Source organism: Drosophila nasuta, chromosome 3 (assembly GCF_023558535.2).
Source record: "Drosophila nasuta strain 15112-1781.00 chromosome 3, ASM2355853v1, whole genome shotgun sequence".
Taxonomy (NCBI): Eukaryota; Metazoa; Arthropoda; class Insecta; order Diptera; family Drosophilidae; genus Drosophila; species Drosophila nasuta.
In genome coordinates, this window is record NC_083457.1 from 45,752,892 (window position 1) to 45,772,553 (window position 19,662).

General features: G+C 44.1%; 4 protein-coding genes across 7 annotated transcripts; 2 read left to right on the forward strand and 2 right to left on the reverse strand.

Annotated features, from left to right (window-relative positions):
* Window positions 1-957: 957 nt before the first annotated feature.
* LOC132792876 (dnaJ protein homolog 1) lies at window positions 958-3,270 on the reverse strand. 2 transcript variants are annotated; one of them, XM_060802398.1, is made up of 3 exons: window positions 3,018-3,270; window positions 1,455-2,594; window positions 958-1,403 (listed from the first exon to the last, which is right to left on the reverse strand). In XM_060802398.1, exon 2 carries the CDS (start codon window positions 2,551-2,553, stop codon window positions 1,498-1,500), a length of 1,056 nt encoding a protein of 351 aa, XP_060658381.1. In that variant the 5' UTR covers window positions 2,554-2,594; window positions 3,018-3,270; the 3' UTR covers window positions 958-1,403; window positions 1,455-1,497. The 2 variants fall into 2 exon arrangements, with proteins under 2 accessions (XP_060658381.1, XP_060658380.1); XM_060802397.1 differs by having other exon boundaries at window positions 958-2,594.
* Window positions 3,271-3,813: 543 nt separating this feature from the next.
* LOC132792873 (ubiquitin carboxyl-terminal hydrolase 47) lies at window positions 3,814-13,944 on the forward strand. 3 transcript variants are annotated; one of them, XM_060802392.1, is made up of 10 exons: window positions 3,818-4,029; window positions 7,796-8,036; window positions 8,099-9,714; window positions 10,103-10,520; window positions 10,587-11,513; window positions 11,628-12,656; window positions 12,717-12,843; window positions 12,904-12,974; window positions 13,035-13,168; window positions 13,236-13,944. In XM_060802392.1, the coding sequence occupies exons 2-10, from the start codon at window positions 7,836-7,838 to the stop codon at window positions 13,447-13,449; spliced, it is 4,737 nt and encodes a 1,578-aa protein (XP_060658375.1). In that variant the 5' UTR covers window positions 3,818-4,029; window positions 7,796-7,835; the 3' UTR covers window positions 13,450-13,944. The 3 variants fall into 3 exon arrangements, with proteins under 3 accessions (XP_060658377.1, XP_060658375.1, XP_060658376.1); XM_060802393.1 differs by lacking the exon at window positions 3,818-4,029 and adding an exon at window positions 5,485-5,591; XM_060802394.1 differs by lacking the exons at window positions 12,717-12,843; window positions 12,904-12,974; window positions 13,035-13,168; window positions 13,236-13,944 and having other exon boundaries at window positions 3,814-4,029; window positions 10,587-11,571; window positions 11,628-11,767.
* Window positions 13,945-14,374: 430 nt separating this feature from the next.
* LOC132792875 (proliferation-associated protein 2G4) lies at window positions 14,375-17,582 on the reverse strand. The gene is made up of 8 exons (XM_060802396.1): window positions 17,425-17,582; window positions 16,857-16,954; window positions 16,344-16,480; window positions 16,117-16,279; window positions 15,591-15,812; window positions 15,076-15,301; window positions 14,710-14,837; window positions 14,375-14,651 (listed from the first exon to the last, which is right to left on the reverse strand). Exons 1-8 carry the CDS (start codon window positions 17,510-17,512, stop codon window positions 14,526-14,528), a joined length of 1,188 nt encoding a protein of 395 aa, XP_060658379.1. The 5' UTR covers window positions 17,513-17,582; the 3' UTR covers window positions 14,375-14,525.
* Window positions 17,583-17,915: 333 nt separating this feature from the next.
* On the forward strand, window positions 17,916-19,639 carry LOC132792874 (adenosine 3'-phospho 5'-phosphosulfate transporter 2). The gene is made up of 2 exons (XM_060802395.1): window positions 17,916-19,205; window positions 19,264-19,639. Exons 1-2 carry the CDS (start codon window positions 18,163-18,165, stop codon window positions 19,421-19,423), a joined length of 1,203 nt encoding a protein of 400 aa, XP_060658378.1. The 5' UTR covers window positions 17,916-18,162; the 3' UTR covers window positions 19,424-19,639.
* Window positions 19,640-19,662: the final 23 nt, after the last annotated feature.

Here is a 19,662-nt window from a genome sequence, read left to right on the forward strand (position 1 = left end):
CTTAATTATTTAGAATCTAACAGGACGACTGAAATGCCAAAGCTCCAATTTATGTATCAACTTTCGGCTTATTGCTTAGTTGTTCTATATAAACAAAGGTCACGAACCTTAAAAAATTTTCATTCTTTTAACTTCGTACTTCAACATAAGGAATATTAATAAAAAAAGACCATCGAAATTATCATTTAATTAAGAACATTTAACTGACATTCTGTTTTAAGAACATGATTTAATTTGCTTATAACATGGTCATATCCTTGCGCAAATCGGCAGGACATTGTGTGCTAGACTTGTCGATATCAACTTTATCAATTTGCATTAAACATTTAGTTGGGTAATCAAACTTTTAAATTTTCAGTCGAAATCGAAAGAAAATAGTCGGAAAAACAAAAAATCCTTGATAACTCGTTAGCTGACAGGACGATTTGAATGTTCTTTGCCCAATCGATAATCCTTCCTAAAAGCAATCGATTGACACCCATATATATCCTTCAAAGAACTTTCGAGTTGTGAACGTTTTTCCTTACAAACAAAAGCTACTTTTTCGCCGCTCCAATAAGGACGTTCGTCATTTTTGTTGCACATTCTAATTCAGTGCAATAAGGAAATTCCTCATGGAAAAGGACATCCTCATAGTCCTTCAAATAGCGGAGTTACGGCGGGTTTTCCGTTTTTTGGCCAAATTTTCTATGCTCCCCCTACAAAAAATTTCGCAAAATTTTGTTAAAAGATTTTGAGAATCGTTTAATGCAAATCGATAGAGTTGTTGCTCGTGATTAGAAAAAAGCATGTTTCAACATTCCCCCATTGAATACAACAGATTTCAATAGTTATAATCAGTTTATTTAAATTAGTCAAATTCAATACTTGTTTATAATATAAATATTAAGGTACTAAAACGTACTAAACCTATTTAATGTGCTTATTCATTTATATGTGTGTGTTTGTGTATATTCATGTGTTTGTGTATTTTTATGTGTGTATTGTCTTACAATATAATAGCCAATGTGTATATTATTGCTATATCGGGAGACGATCGGTCGATAGATATGCTGAACAATAGACAAGGATACATTTAGAACATTTCTCAATATGATTTATTTGAATTTAGTTACTGGTTAGGATTGTTTAGTTTACTTATATATATTTACACACATCCATGATAATTCAAAATTCCTAATCCAATAACCGATCAGTCTCCAGAACAAAACATCTTATATATACCTTGCCAAATATCTTTTGCAATTGTTATGTTGTAAGTGATTGGGGAATCTTTTAACTTAGTCCGACAATTAGCACTAGGACTGCGATTATCTCAAAGACACGCTTGAAGCCTCGATGAATGAGTTTGTAAATTGCAAATTATTTTCGAGTCCCTGCTGCGCTAATAATCGAACGATAATCTATGGTAAACTTAATTAAATTAGCACTTAAATTATATATATATAACGTACTATATAAATTTATGAAGCAGGATGAGGATAAAGCTCAACAGGTTTAGTTTGGCAACAGCTCCGCCAGCTGATTCCGCAGACTGGGTGGCAGCGTATCCGGGAACTTGATGTCGAACGCAACGATGAGGTCGCCACGTCGCGACGGCTCCTTGGGGAAAGGCAGGCCGCGTCCAGTAATGCGCTTCACTGTGGTGGGTTTGATGACTTCGCCCTGTGTGCTGACCGAGATGCGATCGCCCTGCAGCGTTGGCACTGTCACAGAGGCGCCACACAGCGCCTGCTTTAAACTCAGCTGAGCACTGTAGCGCAGATCGCTGCCCTCGCGCTTGAACTGTGTGTGCGGCTTGTCCCGGATAATGAATATAATGTCGGCGGGCACCTTTTGTGGAGCCTGATCGCCTTCTTTGGGGAATGTGATCTTGGTGCCGGCCTTCCAGCCGGGCTTAACAGTGATGCTCAGCACCTTCTCCTCCTTGCGGGCCGTGCCTGTCGCCATGGACATGCGCGAGATCTTCATTTTCTTGGTGCATCCCTTGTCGACCTCCTCCAGCGTCACATACAAATCGTGCTCGATTGGTGGATCCTGTTGCTGGCGTTTCCGGCTCGGGGCCTGTGCATTGAAAGACTGTGAACGGAAGGCTCCCATCGGATGGCCACCAAAACCGCCACCGCCAAACATCTCATCGCCTCCAATGTTCATAAACACCTGTTCCTGGGCATCGCCGGCGCCACCAGAACTAAAGAAGCCACCGAATGGATCCGCGGCTCCAAAGATATTCTGTGATCCAAAGAATTGTGCGAATGTGGCACGTGGATCGCCATGGAACTGATATGTGTAGCCACCCGGCTGTCCGCAGCCATCGGGACCCGGTTGGCCGCCCTTGAGACCATCCTCGCCATACTGATCGAAGATGTCGCGCTTCTTTTTGTCCGAGAGCACTTCGTAGGCCTCGGCAATCTCCTTGAAGCGTTCCTCGGCCTGGGGACTCTTGTTCTTGTCCGGATGGTATTTCAGTGCCAATTTTCGGTACGCCTTCTTGATGTCGTCGTCGGTGGCCTTCTTGTCAATGCCGAGAATCTTGTAGAAGTCTTTGCCCATTTTGCTTTGCTTTGCTTTTAGCTTTGGCGCAGCTCACACGACTGCAGAATAAACAAAAGAAAGCAAATGAATTATCTCACTTCGATATATATATATTTGTAAAATGTGAAAGCAATAACAACAACAAATGTGCCTGACAAATATGTCGATTGTTTTGTGTTTTTTTTTCGAACGCGTCGCTCAATGGAATTTGCTAGAAGCTTTGAGTTGTGCAACGACGACAACGGCGTCGACAGCGACGTCAGCAGCGAAGCGCTGCTGTGTTGTCAATCTGCGAGTGACGTCGACGCACCCGTGTTTGGGATTAACGTGGTAATTGAAATGTTCTTTTTGTGTTGTATGTGGGCATTTTCATTGTTATTATTATTGTTTTTCTTCTTCTGGTTGCTCTTGAGGTCACAACACAACTGCACCCCAAGGCAAACATGCAAATTTAAGCAACAATTACTTATTGGGCCACTCACCTTTATTTTAATTATATTTGCAGCTGTGTGCAATATTCCTTGTTTTTCACTTTATGTTGTAGGAAATGTTGTTTCCGCTTTTCACTTGCACTTGGTTTTATATAAAATGCTCTTTTTAAGACGCACAATTTGTCTTTATAAGTATTTTATGTGTATGTTGTTTCCAACTCAATAGTCTTTCTCTTCTCTTGTGTCTCGATACACACCCAACAATAGTCTCTCTCGTTTCTTGCTAAAATGATTTAGTCTCACAGTGACGCTCGGCTTTATATAGACTCGGCACAGTCTGCTCGTCGAAAATTCTCGATGCTTCTCGCTCTTTAGGGTTGCATCCGGAACGAAAAATGTGCCATATACGAAAATAAGGCCTGGTCACACTTGTTTGGACTCGGATAAAGTAAATGTAAAAAGGCGCAACTTTTTGAATACCACAATTTTTCCACGTTTTGAAAAAAACTTGTAGATCGATTTCAACAATTTTCCTTAAGTGCTCAAGCGTACTCTTTATTATATATAAAATGGTCCTAAATAAAAATTTTTTGTTAAAAGCATTGAATAGAAATTATTTACATTTTCTTTGAAAATTATGTGATTTGGTGAAATCAAGATTTTATTATGTACCTAAAATCTATTTCAGTATTTTTTAGAAAATATTACAGCCTAGTATATAATACGGATTTAATGGTCACTTTGCTTCTGATACCGATATCGTTAAGCAACTCTGAGCATCGATGCTTCTTGGCAAGTAGAATTGCAGAAATTAATCAGCCCACCATCGATATTCGCCATACTTATCGGCATTGTTATCGATAGCAGTGCAGTAAAACCGCAGCCGAACAACAAAAAACATTTGTTTCATTTATTAAAATGGTTGCTGGTCGGTATCAGCACGAAGCTACCGCAGTTTAGCCAGTTTAGATAGCATCAAATCGAAGTCCCTGTGTACGCTCAGCTGTGCGGCCGGATTGTGCATAAATCCCGCACACAATATTGCAACATTTTCACAATTCAGGTGAGTGAAATCATACATACATACATATACACATATGTATGTGTATAAGTATATATGGGTATGTGTACTTGTATCTGTGTATCTGGTGTATGCTCACATACAATATGTATGAGCATATTGATATTTTGGAGCCGCTAGTTTTCCCGACATTTGGTCAAAGACGTCGAAGGACACACACACAGTTTGAACTAGTTTTTGTCGCACACTCAAATAAGTCACATGTGTCACGTTCCAAAGCAAAACCTTGACCGATCAGCCGCCCGTCGAGTAGCAAACACACACACACACCCCCCTCCTCCCACTCTCTTTGGACACCCAAGTGATTTTGCTGTGTTGCGCAAACCAAATAAAAAATTTGCTTACATGTACGGGGTCGACTCTTCGCCGCCCATCACCCGCCCCCCATCGAGGCCTCTCATCTTCAGAGAACTAAGGGGATGCCGGCTGCTTTGGATAGACGGCGTTAGTCACAATCTGTGGCAGCAACATCGACATCGTCGGCGACAGCGACACATAAAAATAGTCATTCATCGGGCAATTGGCGAGCGGAGCGGAGAATCTGAAATCAAACATTAATAGCACTTTCGCTATAAACGAGCGAATCTCGCGAGTCTATTATACAAAATATATATTGTATTGTCAGCTCTGTTCATTGAGAAATCGAAATAGATTGGGCAGCACTCACCTGCTGGGTGGGCTACTCTATTCTGTCATAACAGTCATCGCTGTCGTCGGGTCACAGCCCTCGCCTCGGCCCTAATAAACTACTCACTCTCTCCCTCTCTCCAAGTTTTGCTCTCGCGACATTATTATCAACAGTTGTCATACTACTTACATATATAGGGGTATAGTTGGGTATTATTAGTTTAGTTACAAGCAGGCTGACTTGAGACTGATACCGTAAGGTTAAGGAGAATTTTAAATATCCTCACCCTACAGATCAATGAAAATTAATCAATCTATAATAAATCTAGTTATCACTTCACAGAAATGTAGTCAATCAAAAAACATATTTGAATTCATTTCATGAGTTCTTAAAATAAGCTTAAATTATTTTGAACTTAAGATCTCCAGAATACTTAATATAGATCAGATTTGAAATCTTAGTAGATCGCTTGATAATATATTTATTTATAATTTCCTTATTGGTTACAATCCAATAGTGTACTTCGAAGAATTTCAATGACGCATTTTTAGCACAAACCAATTTTTCATTTCTTACAAATTAGTATAGGGTATCTTACAGTCGAGCACTCTCAACAATAGTTTTCTTTTGCATTCTGTACACACTTTAGTTGTTATCAGGGGAAAAACTGCATTCGCACATAAGCATTTCGTAGCGTATTTGAGCGGGCGGCCAAGTCGGTGGCGATCCGATCCGATGCGATCTGAGAAAACATTCTGCTGGGGCGCCATCTGAACATGAACATTCAGAGCCTCAGAGCCAACGGCAGTTTTTTCGGAATCAGCTAATGGTCAGTACTCGTGGACGCGTGAAACGATGTTGTTGCGTTGACGGCGGATAATTTGTAGTGCGCCAAGAACTCGCTAGCAATCAGACGGTATATATATAGAGTGTATATTTGTGTGTATAGATATATAATATTATATATGTACATATGTGGGCTATTAATCCGCTGCCCATTTGGTTTTGTGGTGTTACAAGTGAAGTTAACACATTTTTGTAGAACGTGCAAATACCCCAAAGCAATTGGGTCTAAAAATAAACCTCATTTGCACGTAAATAGATCGCTTTCGTAATAAATTGCAGCAGCGGAGAGAGAAAAGTGGAGAAAGAGCTAAACGATCTAATCGAGCAACGGAGAATGTGTGCGAGAAAACTCTACAAACAACTCGCAACTCGAACTCAATTACAGCAGTTGTTGTTGTATGTGTGTACTATATAGCCGAGAAATCTGAACTATCTGGCATGTGGCAGACCGAGAAATAGTTTTATAAATAGCACACACAAAAACGAATATATGCAAAATATCCACACACACTTAACTTAACAATCTTTTAGTCTTTAGAAAGAAAAAACATCGAAATCATTTCACACAGCATTTGGCTTAATTTCTGTAAAAATTTCGACCCCGTCATCATCACGCCCGTCGAAGAAGAAGAAGAGACGCAGCCCGTAGCCCGTAAACGTAAATATTGATGTGAATTCTATGCGTCGTCTCCGATTCTTTAATTCTCAATTGATATACTCTGTGCATATAGTAAAAGTACGAATGTGTGTGTGTGCGTTTGTCCCTGTGCTTCGGTTCGGTTCTGTTTGGTATCGGAAACCTTCGCATTTACAAATAGCCAGATAGTATCTGAGTATCTGACGGATACTTATTGTATGCTCCCTGCCTGCTTTGAATATTTGTTTGTCTTTGACGTATTTTTTTTTTTCGTGTATGTGTATTTCTTTCAATTTCGCCGTCCACATTTATTTTTAGACGCACAATTTTTGTCGGATTTTTTATTTTGATTTCTGCTGGTCGTACGTATTAGCATTTTTGGATTCCTTCTCTCAGATATACATCTGTATCTGCAACTGTCGCCAAGTCTTCCTCTGTGTTCGTCGGCCATATATATATTCGTGTGGATGTTTTATTGGCCATCCAACATGTGTTTGAAATTGCACCTCGATTTGCGTGTATGTTTTTTTTTGGTTGCAATGTTTTGCGGTTATTTCTGTAACTTGTAAATTGGAAAAACATACAAATTGCTTAGGACATTTAATTCGATTGCCAAAAACTAACTCAAAAAATAGGCATAGAGAGAGAACAGCAAAAGACTTTTAATGATCATCGACAGATCGATGGCAACAGCTGTGCTGCAAAAGATCTAACACTGGAGATCGTATTCTATAGATACACAAAAGAATTTCTTTATTCAATTGTCACTTTTGCTTCTGTGTTCACTTCCGTTCCGCTGACGAAACCCAAAACGCATATGTCTAAGCGTTGACCGTGTTCAAAAGTCGATTTTCTAACACAATTTGTACAAAATTGAGAAAAATTGATTTGCATATTCGGAACGCACGCCCCCAAAACCGATGCTGACGTTCCAATTTTGTTGAATTTGCGCATTGCGGCCAAAAATACATATTTCTCTATATATTTGCACATGCAGATACAGAGATACAGCTACACAGTTGTAGATATATAGATACAGATACAGATACAACTGTGTGTAACTTCCGTTACGAGGAGGCACAAAAGTTGCCCAATGGCCCAACAAAGAAACAATTTGGAAATGACATTCGGTCGAGCAATTTATGCGGCAATTATGACGCTGACGTGAAAATTGCCGACGTGGTCAGAAAGAATATCTCAAAAGAACAGAGCAACAAAAACAACAACGACAGCTCCTTCTAGAAGCGTCCGATGCTGTCCGCAATTTTTGTTTATAAAATTCCGCAGCATCTTAGTCATATTTTTTGGGCAACGCGCGATACAAATAAGGCGCGAAAAGCAACAGCCGGAGATCGCGAGGGAGTCGTCTATGATGGGATTTTGGTTTATTTTCGAATTGAGGTCTCCGGCGAGAGTCGAGTGTGGGGAAAAGCGTACAGAGCAAGCAAAAAGGCAGAGCAATGAACAGTGAATAGATCGATCGTTGCAAGTGGGAGGCAAGTTGCTTTATTCCTTATAGTATCAACTGCAGCTGGACAACGGGCAGCGAACAAGGAGCTGCTCAATGACACGTCAAATATTTTTATATCAAAATTAATAAGTAATTCTCTTTATACTCTTTATACACATTACTTTAGGCCTTTTTCCCCATTTGGTTAACAACTCGTCCGTCACGCGATGGCTGAGCAGGCTAAAAAGGACAGCGAGGAGACGACACAATGTGTGGTCTTCGATCAAACGCCAGGCTCGCAGCAGAAGAAGATCAACATTGTGGTCCGGGATCACTTCACAGTGCAGCGTGTGATTACGTTGATTGGCACACAGTTTGCCTACGACAAATTCGAGCTGCTACTGCAGCCACATGGCGACAAGGATCTGGTAAGCAATCAATCAATCAAACAGCCTTTGTAATCAATCTAATCTATCACCCGCTCTCTCAGGTATATCTCAATGCACTCGATAGTCAGCTGCTGTATGATGTCACTGGGTTTGAGCGCAAGCTCAAGAATAATCTTGTATTGTTGCCCGAGGGCAGCTGGGATGGCAATGTGGCCAAACGCTACGAGTTAATTGTGAAGAAAACTGTTACAGTCAAGAAGAAGGACTTAGACTCAGCGGAGAGCACAACGACCACAGCAAAGAGCGGCGACAAGGAGAAGAAGAAAAAGTCGACAACGACATCAACAACGATAACGGCGTCCGGCGAACTAAAGAAGAAAAAGTCACCCAGCAAAACCAAGACGAGCTCCTCCAGCGTTAGTCCAACAACCGATGACACTGCAGTCGCCTCGCCCGTGAAAAAGAGCACAAAACTGAAGGCGAAACCCAGCGAGATTAGCTTGAAGCCCATCCCGAACGAACAGCCACAACCGCAACAGCAACAACCGCTGGAGCTGGAGGATCTGGAACCGCAACCCATTAATTGTGATGGTATGCCAGAAATACCCATCGATGAGCTAACCAAAGTGGAAATCACCGAACAGCTGCAACAGCTGCCACAGAACCGACTGCTTATATCACCAGTCGATGATGTGGCCTCTGAGCTGTTCAACATCAGTCCCGTCTCTGATGTGGAGCCGCTGTCGGATGACGATCTGGCACTGGGCGCTTCGGCGAGTCCCACAATGATGGGACCACCGTTTGAGTTTGGCAATGCGGGACCCACAGAAAGCGATCTGCTGTCAGCTACGCAGGCTGGCGCCGATGCCTTAGCTGCGGGCAAGAGCGAGGAGGAGGCACGCCAAGACTTGCAGTTTACCAACTTCTTTGGTCGCAAGTATGGTGGCGATGATGTCGCCGCTTGGCAACGCACCAACTCCAGTGCTGCTGACTTTGTGGCCAATTCGGCCAACACAGAAGAAACCGAATCGCATCGCAATGGTCCAGGACCACGAAACTATGTGGGATTGGTTAATCAGGCGATGACCTGCTATCTGAACAGTCTGCTCCAGGCGCTCTACATGACGCCCGAGTTCCGTAATGCGTTGTATCGCTGGGAGTTTGACAATGACAACGAGGCCAAGAATATACCCTATCAGCTGCAGAAACTGTTTCTCAATCTGCAGACATCGTCCAAGTCGTCGGTGGAGACAACGGATCTGACGCGCAGCTTTGGCTGGGATTCGACGGAGGCGTGGCAACAGCACGATATTCAGGAGCTGTGTCGCGTCATGTTCGATGCGCTGGAGCACAAATTCAAGAACACCAAACAGGCCAATCTCATCTCGACACTGTACGAGGGAAAGATGAACGATTACGTCAAGTGTTTGGAGTGCAATACAGAGAAGACTCGCGAGGACACGTTCCTCGATATACCGCTGCCGGTGCGGCCATATGGCAGCAGCTCCGCCTACGGCAGCATAGAGGAGGCGTTGCGTGCCTTCGTTCAGCCCGAGACGCTGGATGGCAATAATCAGTATCTGTGCGAGAAGTGCAAAAAGAAGTGCGATGCCCACAAGGGACTGCACTTCAAGTCGTTCCCCTACATTCTGACACTGCATCTGAAGCGCTTCGACTTTGATTACCAGACCATGCATCGCATCAAGCTGAACGATCGGTGAGTGAATGCAAGAGGAATTTAACAACAAGGATCTTTTAAAGTATTTACTGTCTTGTTTAGCAGTAATATTGCATTGACATCGTTTTGTTCTTTCCCGTCTGTCTTTTGATGCTTTTGTATTAGCATCCAAATTACACAGATTATAATAGCTCGTTAAGAACAATGCTTACTTATTTTATATTTGAAAATTCATTGCAAACGCAATCGCAACGCTATAACAATCACAATCGCTATAACATCAATGTTTTAGTTCTTGAAAATGTAATGACTATTGAATAAGAAAACCAAAAGAACAGCTACACAATCTTTAAAAATGTTAATTGCATAACGACTTTTCTTACTTCTATTCTATCGACCCTAACGTACTTTCATTTCTCATTTACAGAGTCACCTTCCCGCAGCGTCTGAACCTCAACAGCTTCGTCAATCGCACGCCTGCGCCCTGCGAACAGTATCAGATGAACGGCAGCAGCTCGACAACTGTCGACGACTGCAGCACAGCGGACAGTGGCTCAGCCATGGAGGAGGATAACCTGAGCAGCGGCGTGGGCACCACAGCCAGCTCCAGTCAGCATGAGAACGACATGAATGACGAGGACGAGGGCATCGATATGAGCAGCAGCACCACAGGCAAGAGCGGCCACATGGATCAGCGACTCAAGCAGGAGCCGGGTCCTTATCACTATGAGCTCTTTGCCATCATGATACACTCGGGCAGCGCTTCGGGTGGTCATTACTATGCATATATTAAAGAGTTTGAGAACAACGATTGGTTCAGCTTCAACGATCAGAATGTCTCATCGGTGAGTACCATTCTTAGATTATTCTTTTTGCTCCTATTAATGTGCATTCTCTCGCTTCCCTCACAGATTACACAGGAGGATATTCAGCGCTCGTTTGGCGGCCCCAATGGCAGCTACTATTCGAGCGCCTACACGTCCAGCACGAATGCCTATATGCTGATGTATCGTCAGGTCGATGCGAAACGCAATGAGCTGGCGGCCAAGGCTAGCGAGTTTCCGGAACACATCAAGACGCTGCTGCCCAAGCTGCATGCGGAGGAGGAGACGCGTAGCACACGCCTGGGCAGGCACATCACAGTCGCCGATCTGGCGATGCCCGCGTATAAACCGCGCGTCTACTTCTACAATCCGACGCTGAAGAAGATGAAGATGACACGTGTGTATTTGTCGGTCAGTTTCGATGCGAATCGTGTGCTGGAATCGGCGCACACGATGCTCAACGTGGAGCAGTTTGCTCCTCTGTCGCGTTGTCGCCTCGTCGCCTACAATTCGGCAATGGACACGATCATTCAGTCGCTGGAGAGCTTTAATGATCCAGCGTTGACGGAGCTGCGTTCGTGGAACAACTACAATTTGGACTTTCTGCTGGAGCATCGGGCCGAGGATCAGGAGTTTGAAAGCTATGCTAGCGATGGCACCACGTGGTATGTGTTTATCGTAGATCTCTCGACCATGGCGATGGACGGTCCCTTCCTGGTTTCTTCAGCAGCGCGGGAACGAAGCGACGCGTTGCGCCATTCGATCGCGATGCGCCTGCACATTAGTGAGCAGGAGTTCCTGCTTGCCACCGTCCGTGGCTGTGGCAGCAATCCGAAGGCGTTTGTCGCCTACGATCCGCATCCGTCGGTTGAGGCCCAGGAGAAACTGCAGCAATTGGCCAGCACTCAATTCAGATATATCACATACTTTTACTTGGACGTGCCTAACACTGATGCCAGCACCCTCGAGATGCTGGGCGTGCCCAGCAGCGAACTGCCCGCAGCTGCCACTGAGGTAGGTTTCCTCTCCCATTCTTTCCTTATCTATGATTCAAGATCTTAGCTGTGTTGATGCAAGTATTACGATTCGATTGTCATTGTGTTCTGTTAACTTTGCTTTTCGTCACAGCCTCCGCTAACAAATGGATGCGACGTAGTCGATGCGGCCATGATGAACGGCATCGGTGAGCATGGAATGAGCAATGGCAACGGGAACAATGACTGTGATTGGCGTCGCTATAAGCGCGATCAGCCCGATCCTCTGGCGCCACTCGTGACGCCCGGCCACGAGTCTAACTCGGAGGACAGCAGCCTGAGCGATGGCGATCGCACACTGGTGGAGAACAGCATGCAGCATCGCGGAGGTGGCGACAGTCAGGTCAGTTCCACCAGCCACTCGCCGCAGCTGTCGAGTCCCGAGGACGAGGCGGCCTCACACGATGCCATGATGCGAGTGCGTGCCTATTGCAATGAGAATGGAGGCTATGCCGGCGAGGCGGGTGACACGCTTTCGTCTCACTCATTCACCCCCAGCACGACGCAGCACTTTTTCCATGCCCTCAAGATCAGCAGCAGCAGCAACACCACAACGACAACTACAACGACACACAGCAGCAGCAGTAGTGCACACCAGTCGGATGAGGAATCGCAGCTGCGTAAGCCAACGCAATCTTACAAATTGTTCGTGGGATCGCGCATGGGCATGGGCAGCTTTAAGCAGCACATTGAGCAGCTGATCCGTGTGCCTGGCGATTACTTTAGGCTGCACGAGGTGAATGGCAAGCATGACAATACCATATCGAGTAGTCAACACAATTCGATCATCACCTTCAACGAAGGCGACACGCTGACCGTGGAGCTGGGAAAGACACTGTCGCCGGACGAATACAAGGCCAAGATTTACTATCTGCGACTTGGGGATCTGGACAATGAGACCGCCAAGCTGGCGTGCGTCTGCGAATGGGTCTACAAGTCGACGACGACGACGGAGCAGGCCAAGCAGGAGCTGGTGGCCAAGTTGCATCGCATCGATGCCAAATACGAATCCCTCACGGTCGAGAACTGTCGCATCTGGCTGAAAGGCGGTCGCAGTCCCATCAAAATACTCGAGAGCGATGAGACGCTCTACTGCGACATGCGCACCACCATCACCACTGAGGTAAGTTGACAATAACTCTGAGAGAAAGAACTTCCAGCTAATCCTGCTTGCTTTCCACAGTTCATTCTGCAAGAATGCGAAGCGGGAGTTGTGGCGCAACCGTCGGATGACTCTCTGACCATCTTTGTGCGTCGTTGGTGTCCACAGAAATGGGAGTTTGGCAAATTCCAGGAGATCACATTGGAGAGTAAGTTTTGAGCGGTGCTTTCAATTTGGAATTCAGACTAATATCAGTCTCTACTTGCAGAGGACAGCGAAATCAAAAGCTGCTTGGCCAAAATCTGCGATATCAGCATTGACAACTTGAGCTACGTGAAGGTAATTCGCGCAACCGTATAGTAACATTCTGAGATTTCACTCGTTCACTCTCTTTCGCAGGTGAACAGCAACTTCCCCTACACCAGCATATCTGCAGTTAGTGTCAATGACACCATGAGCTGGTCCTCTGATCCGGTCTCAATGGAAATGTATCCGCTGTGCTCAACGCAATGCGGCAACATGTATTTGTACAAGTGAGTGCGACACGAGCGTAATATCCTTGAATTTATTGCTAATGCTTTCATTTTACTACTCTTGCAGAGATAAATCGGTGGCAGTGCGAGAACTGTCGGAGGAGGAGCGTCGCTCGTTGAATAATAAGGAGAAGGCGCGCCTCGATCGTTTGGGATGCATTTCATCAACGACACGCTACTCGCAGCGACGCGAACGTGCCCTGAAAATCTACTTGGACTCACCCGAGAAGCCCAGCAATGTCACAGCTTCGGCGCCTATTGATGCACATGCTGCGAATTAATGTCATCGCCTCCCATCATTGTTGTGCTCGTTGTAAAACCCGGATGCATGAATACTATACACATATTTTCAAACTAAAAACACACTTGAATTAAATCCTCTTCCTCCTCCAATGATAACGACGACGACGCCATTGCCTCTCCTCTCATAATTTAGATCGGGCGTTCCGTTTCAGTTCAGTTCAGTTCACTCGTATCAATCTAATATTGTAATTTCTTTTGTTGTTTCAATTTGTTGGCGCAATATTCTTTAGCGAAAGGGCTGCTTGCTGAGATGCAGGAGGAGGAGAGGGAGGTAGATTCGGTGGGTGTCCTAGCAACAACAGTAACGACAACAAAAAAAAAATATGATTCTTGCTACTTTTTGAGACTGTGTACAATTTTAATTACATGCAAGAGCAAATTCAAAATAATAAATGAAAAAAAAAAACAAATTGTGAAAATACTTAAATTAATTACATAAAAAATAAAAGCAAATCATTTGTATTGGAATCGAATTATTCTTATCTCTGTAATTCTGTTCAGTTCAGTTCCATTTGTGGGGAATGCAAGAAATAATAGCTTGTTCTTTTTTTTATAAAATGTTAATTTTATTTTGTAATACCTACTACGGCGCGTGTTTAACGTTTTGTTTCAATCTTTTTGAATTATAAGTTTGTTTCAAAGATGTGATATCATTATGTACTTTTAAAATCTTACAAATTTTCGATTCGTTGTGATTTTTTGAACACAAAACGTCACAATCAATTAATAACGCAATTAGCATTTTATAAGGAGGGAAAAATTAATAATGTAGATAATATCGCCTTTCCAAAAGCTCTTGCAATGCCTGCCACAGATATATATCCTTTGGCTGGCATTGTTAGTATCTCAGGTGAGAAGCGAACATCTTTAAAGTTCTTGGAACGAAAACGAGTTGTCAAATGGTTGTTTTTGTTTTATCTGGTTTTACTACTCAACGAATTCTATATCGTAAAAAGTTAATGGAGCGGCAGCAGTAGGCAGCGCAATTGTTCACAATGTTGTTGCTTTAAGGGGGCGTGGTTTGATTTTATCGGGTTTTTATCCAGGGCCTAGTCTATGCCTTGGTCTCAACGGCCGGCGCCGATTCCACTTTTGTCGCCACAGCAGCAGCTGTGCCGCTAGCCGCCTTCTTGCCCTTGCCCTTTCCTTTGACGGGTCCCAATGGCTGAGCAACCAGTTCCTATATAAAAATAAATTGTTTATATCGAAGCTGGAGCGGATTAGAAGCAATTACATACCTTTAGCTCAGGTTGCGCAATGCTGTTCTCGCTCACGTAGTTCTCCACGTCGAAGTTGATGCCGGTGACCAGATTAACGCCGTTGGGCATGAGCAGTACCGTGTGTTTGAACTGCGCCACGATCTCAGCTGTAAATGAAGAATACTCTCATTATAGCAAGACATTCTTTAATAAGGGTTTAAAGAATAGAATGTAGCATTGGCATGTTCAGACGAAGGCCATAGAACTAGTGGCAAGCGCTGAAGACGCCAAAGCCTTTGAAGCTTTGTTCTTGCAAAATGTCTGGCCGTAGATGGCAGCTCAAAGAGTAACACCAAATCCGGAATTAAGTTTTGCAAATGGTATGCGAAAGGATAATGAACTTACCGGGCTTCTCGTAAAGCACTTGGAAGGGCTCAATCATCTTGTGCGCAACGCATTCGACGACACCCATGCGCGCCTTGGTCTCCTCCTCGAAACTGCGGATGTTGAAAGGCATGTTGCCGTACTTGGTTTTCACCTCAGCGAGCAGGGCACGCGATGCCTTCAGCTTAAGCATGTAGTTCTCCTCGGATTTCTTGTAGATGGACACCTTAGTATCCTTCTCCCGTCCCTGCAAGACAAAACTCAAATATTAGCAAGAGCATTGGCGAAGATATCGAAATAAATTAATGTAAATGGAAGCGTTCTCAGATCTCATAATCTTGCAATCTTCGGGCCAACAAAAGCGCAACTTAGAAGCTTCACATGATGCCGAGTTCGTGAAATAAACTCGCAGAGCGTACAAGACACTCTCATGTTTGGCAATCTTCGCCTTGCAACTGTCAATCCTCAAGCGCGTGTTTCTTAATCATTGAACAAGTAAATAGAAAGATGATGCCGAAAAAAAGCGATGTTCTTACCACGCCCTCGCCGGTGCTGACAATGACATCAATGGCGTAGACTTCGTGCTTCTCAAAGGTGCACTTCTCATGCTCCTTGCGTTGAGCCTCGCTCGGATTCTGTATGATCGTCTTCTCGCCATCGATTTTGAACTGCTTCAGCTCGTGACTGAGCATGCCCTCAATGGGCTTGCACTTGTAAGACTCGCTGATTTGTTGCACGGCATCGGTGAGTGAGTAGTTCTGTAAACAATTAGAGAACATATTAATAATTGATCACTAAACTGCGATCCATTTTAAAATAATGTGGTTTCGCTAAGCACTGGATGATCTACATGCTATGGTTTGTGACTTAGCTTGGTTTAAATGTGAAATTGTGTGCAATAGTAAAGACCGAACATTTCTGGATAATAAACTCGTTCAGTTCACGAAATTGCCTCAATTGATCTCCGCGAGCGTCGAAGTAAGATGCGCCAAGTTTTAGAAGCAGCAGCTCAATTCGTTGCCCGCAGTGTGATTATAAAAAATGGATATTGATAAGACTTACGTTGGAACCGGCTTTAAGCAGACGCAGCGCAGCCTGGACAGCCCAATAAGCGCCCAGAATAACATCAGCTTGTCGTCCGCTTATTTTCTTATCCGCACTGGCGCCTACAACAATTGTGTGCGCGGCCACGGCAATGAAGCCATCAATGTGGGCACCCAGATCACTGAAAAACAAAAATAAAGAGATGGAAATTTGCTCAGAGGGAACCATTTTTTAATAGTACTTACATTTTAACCACATCGCCAGCCTTGAGCGTGTAGTCGGCATCGTTCTTCGCTGGCGAGAAGTGGCAGACACAGTTGTTGACCGAGAGACATGTTGGGAATGCGATGCCCTTCTTCAGTTCCTTTTCCTTTTTGTATACCTAGTGATGGGTCACGCCAAACGATAACGATAACAAAAAAGAACGTATTAATCGAACTGTCAGTAGAATCGTCAATTGGCTGTGTGCCAAAAAAATGTCCTCAGATCTCATAATCTTAATGATCTTTGGGCCCCATCGAATGACGCACACACGCCACACACGTTGCAAGTAAACGAGAGGCGCCAAAACGCACGTGGGAGGCAATAAATACTCCCGCACGCTGCAAGCACGCGGAAAGCATGCTGCCAATAATTCAGCATGCAACGTGAAATGAAGCATGACAACATTGAGGATGCCCTCAACTTTGTAAAGTTTTAATCATTGGACTTGTTTTTCGACTAAATTGTAGATGTGAAAATATCAAGATGAAACTCACTTTGCCGGTTTCTTCAGTCAGCAGATTGTCGCCCTTGGTGCAAATTTCCCTCACAGAGGCATCCACCACGCACAGTTCAATCACTGCTTTCAATGTTTCTAAATTTAAACACAATAAATGCAAACAGATATAGTCGAGTTATTTCTATGCGGAACGAGTTTTTACCACCTCGCGTGGCACATGTGAATTCTCTATTCTTTTACTCTCGTTACAATTCAACTGTTGCTCTCAGTGAGCCAAATTAAAGTAGTTAGTCTTGAGTTTTAAGTATAAACTTTCAGCCTTTTATGGAAAAACTTTGTCGAGCACCTGAAAAGTTTGAGGTTATGCACGTTACACTGTCGCTTATCCCGCGTACACCGCCGCGTGGCTACTTCAGGCAGCAGAGCAGCGGCGTCAACGTCAGCGTATGTACGTCAACGCCGACGTCTTCTCGTTGGCTCACCATTGTTGTCGGCTGGCTACACGTAGCAGTGGCCGAAGACGACGACAAAAAAGCAGAAAAATTTGGAATGCACTTTCACTTTGCAGCGTGTTTCTAAAATAACACTTATGCATTTTCACTTACTGTTGACAATTTCTCCAGCCAATTTGTATTTGGTAACAACCAAATCCTCAGCAATGGTCTTCTCGGGCTCCTTTTCTACGTCTGCCATTTTTAAAATGAAACACAAAACGAGAGCTGCTAAATGACGAAATGATGTTTTTGAGTCGGCGGCGTTACCAGATCGCTACGCGCTAATTGTAGCAAGTTGGCCGCCCTGACCTCATTTTGCTGTGTACTCTAAGGTGACCATAACTTTGCTTCCGCATTCGCATTTTCTGGCAGCTGAAAGTGGAGTAACTTTGATGTATGCAGCCATAAATGTTTTTAATTATAAAATTTAATGGTGACATCAATAGTTCAAAAAATAATTCCAATATTTAGATAACATCACAGCCACAAAGACGTTATATATACTTCATGGTATAAAAATACTAAAATATAACCCGAAGAGCTTTTTCAAGCTTTCATTAAATCGATTTGTCTGTTCGATATTTATCCACTTCTACTACCAGCATCAATATATCGAGTACTATCGCGTTATCGAGCGACCAGCAAGTGCATCATAAACAAACGGAAAATATAGTTTTTTGAATCGAACGTTTTGTGCTGTAAAGTTGTCTGACATGCACAGATGATGTAACAGAACGCCAAAACAGCGAGTAACGCAATCGATGCGTGCCAATAATTAAGCAGCGAAAGAATCCAACGCAAATCACGCACACGAAACTACTTCAGCACTCACACACACACACACTTACAATGGCCGGTGATAGTCAAGCGGGAAGTGGAAATGGAAATAGTGGGCACAGTAGTGTTATCAGTATCAACAATGACGCACAGTCGGCAACCCCTATTTCTGCTGCCCGTAAATCATCCGCCTCGAAGCCGCCTCCCACACAGGAAATGCGCATTCTATGCTTCGATCTGAGCTATTACAATCGAACATCGCAATTCCTGCTGAGCTGTGCCGGCGTCTTCATCCTATACATACTCTATGGCTATCTGCAGGAGCTGATCTTCACGGTGGAGGGCTTTAAGCCCTACGGTTGGTTCCTCACACTCGTGCAATTTGGCTATTACATTGGCTTTGGACTGGTGGAGCGACGCCTAGAGGCTTATCGCTTACTTGGCGGAAATCTGTGGAGTGTAGAGCCGGCGCCACGTTGCATACCGCTTCGTACGTACTTTGTGCTCGCCGCCCTGACGCTGGGCACCATGGGACTGTCGAATTCCAGTCTCGGTTATCTCAACTATCCCACGCAGGTGATATTCAAATGCTGCAAGCTAATCCCTGTGCTGGTGGGCAGCATTCTCATCCAGGGCAAACGCTATGGCCCTCTCGACTTTGCTGCCGCGTTGTCTATGTGCATTGGCCTCGCCTGGTTTACGCTCGCCGACTCTCAGATGACGCCCAACTTCAATCCTTGGGGAGTGGCCATGATATCGGGTGCACTGCTCTGCGATGCGGCCATTGGCAATGTCCAGGAGAAGGCGATGCGTGAGCACAAGGCGCCCAGCAGCGAGGTGGTCTTCTACTCTTACGGATTGGGCTTCGTTTATCTGTTTGTGATTATGCTGCTCACCGGCAACTTCTTCAGTGGCTTTGCCTTCTGTTTAGCGCATCCACTGGAGACCTTTGGCTATGGCTTTCTCTTCAGCCTGTCCGGCTACTTGGGCATACAGTTTGTGCTGGCCTTGGTCAGGAGCAGCGGCGCTCCATTGGCTGCCACGGTGACCACAGCTCGCAAGGCTGTGACCATTGCCTTCTCCTTTGTGCTCTTCAGCAAACCCTTTACCGTGCAGTAAGTAAACGCATTGCTATATGTTTCTCCATCTAATCGCAACTCTGATCCCTTGCAGATATCTGTGGTCGGGACTTATTGTGGTACTGGGCATCTACCTCAATGTCTACAGCAAAAAGAACAAATTGACCTTCACCGATCTGCAGCACAGACTCAGCAAGTTGAGTACGCGATTCTCGCCTCGCTCCCCGAGTCGCAAATTTCTTATCGAGGTCTAATCTGTGAACAAAAACAAATACTTTTTAATCTTAATCTGTTTAGTTGAATTGGACCGTATTGTACTATATACTTATAGCTTAAGTAGATATAAATCTTTTTGCAAAGATCATATACATTATATACAAATTATTATGTATTTTGATTATCACTGTATTTCTCGACGCAAAAATTAGGAATTTTTGTTTTATGATTTTAGCTCAAATTACAACTCAACTGTAAATATCTAAATTTCTACAAT

Coding starts and splice junctions, on each gene's coding strand:
- LOC132792876 (XM_060802398.1), bottom strand. CDS start 2,553: ATGGGCAAAGACTTCTACAAGATTCTCGGCATTGACAAGAAGGCCACC.
- LOC132792873 (XM_060802392.1), top strand. CDS start 7,836: ATGGCTGAGCAGGCTAAAAAGGACAGCGAGGAGACGACACAATGTGTG. Junction 8,037..8,098: donor CACATGGCGACAAGGATCTG/GTAAGCAATCAA, acceptor CCGCTCTCTCAG/GTATATCTCAATGCACTCGA. Junction 12,844..12,903: donor CCAGGAGATCACATTGGAGA/GTAAGTTTTGAG, acceptor CTCTACTTGCAG/AGGACAGCGAAATCAAAAGC.
- LOC132792875 (XM_060802396.1), bottom strand. CDS start 17,512: ATGGCAGACGTAGAAAAGGAGCCCGAGAAGACCATTGCTGAGGATTTG. Junction 16,955..17,424: donor GGCTGGAGAAATTGTCAACA/GTAAGTGAAAAT, acceptor GTTTAAATTTAG/AAACATTGAAAGCAGTGATT. Junction 14,652..14,709: donor TTGCGCAACCTGAGCTAAAG/GTATGTAATTGC, acceptor ATTTTTATATAG/GAACTGGTTGCTCAGCCATT.
- LOC132792874 (XM_060802395.1), top strand. CDS start 18,163: ATGGCCGGTGATAGTCAAGCGGGAAGTGGAAATGGAAATAGTGGGCAC. Junction 19,206..19,263: donor AGCAAACCCTTTACCGTGCA/GTAAGTAAACGC, acceptor GATCCCTTGCAG/ATATCTGTGGTCGGGACTTA.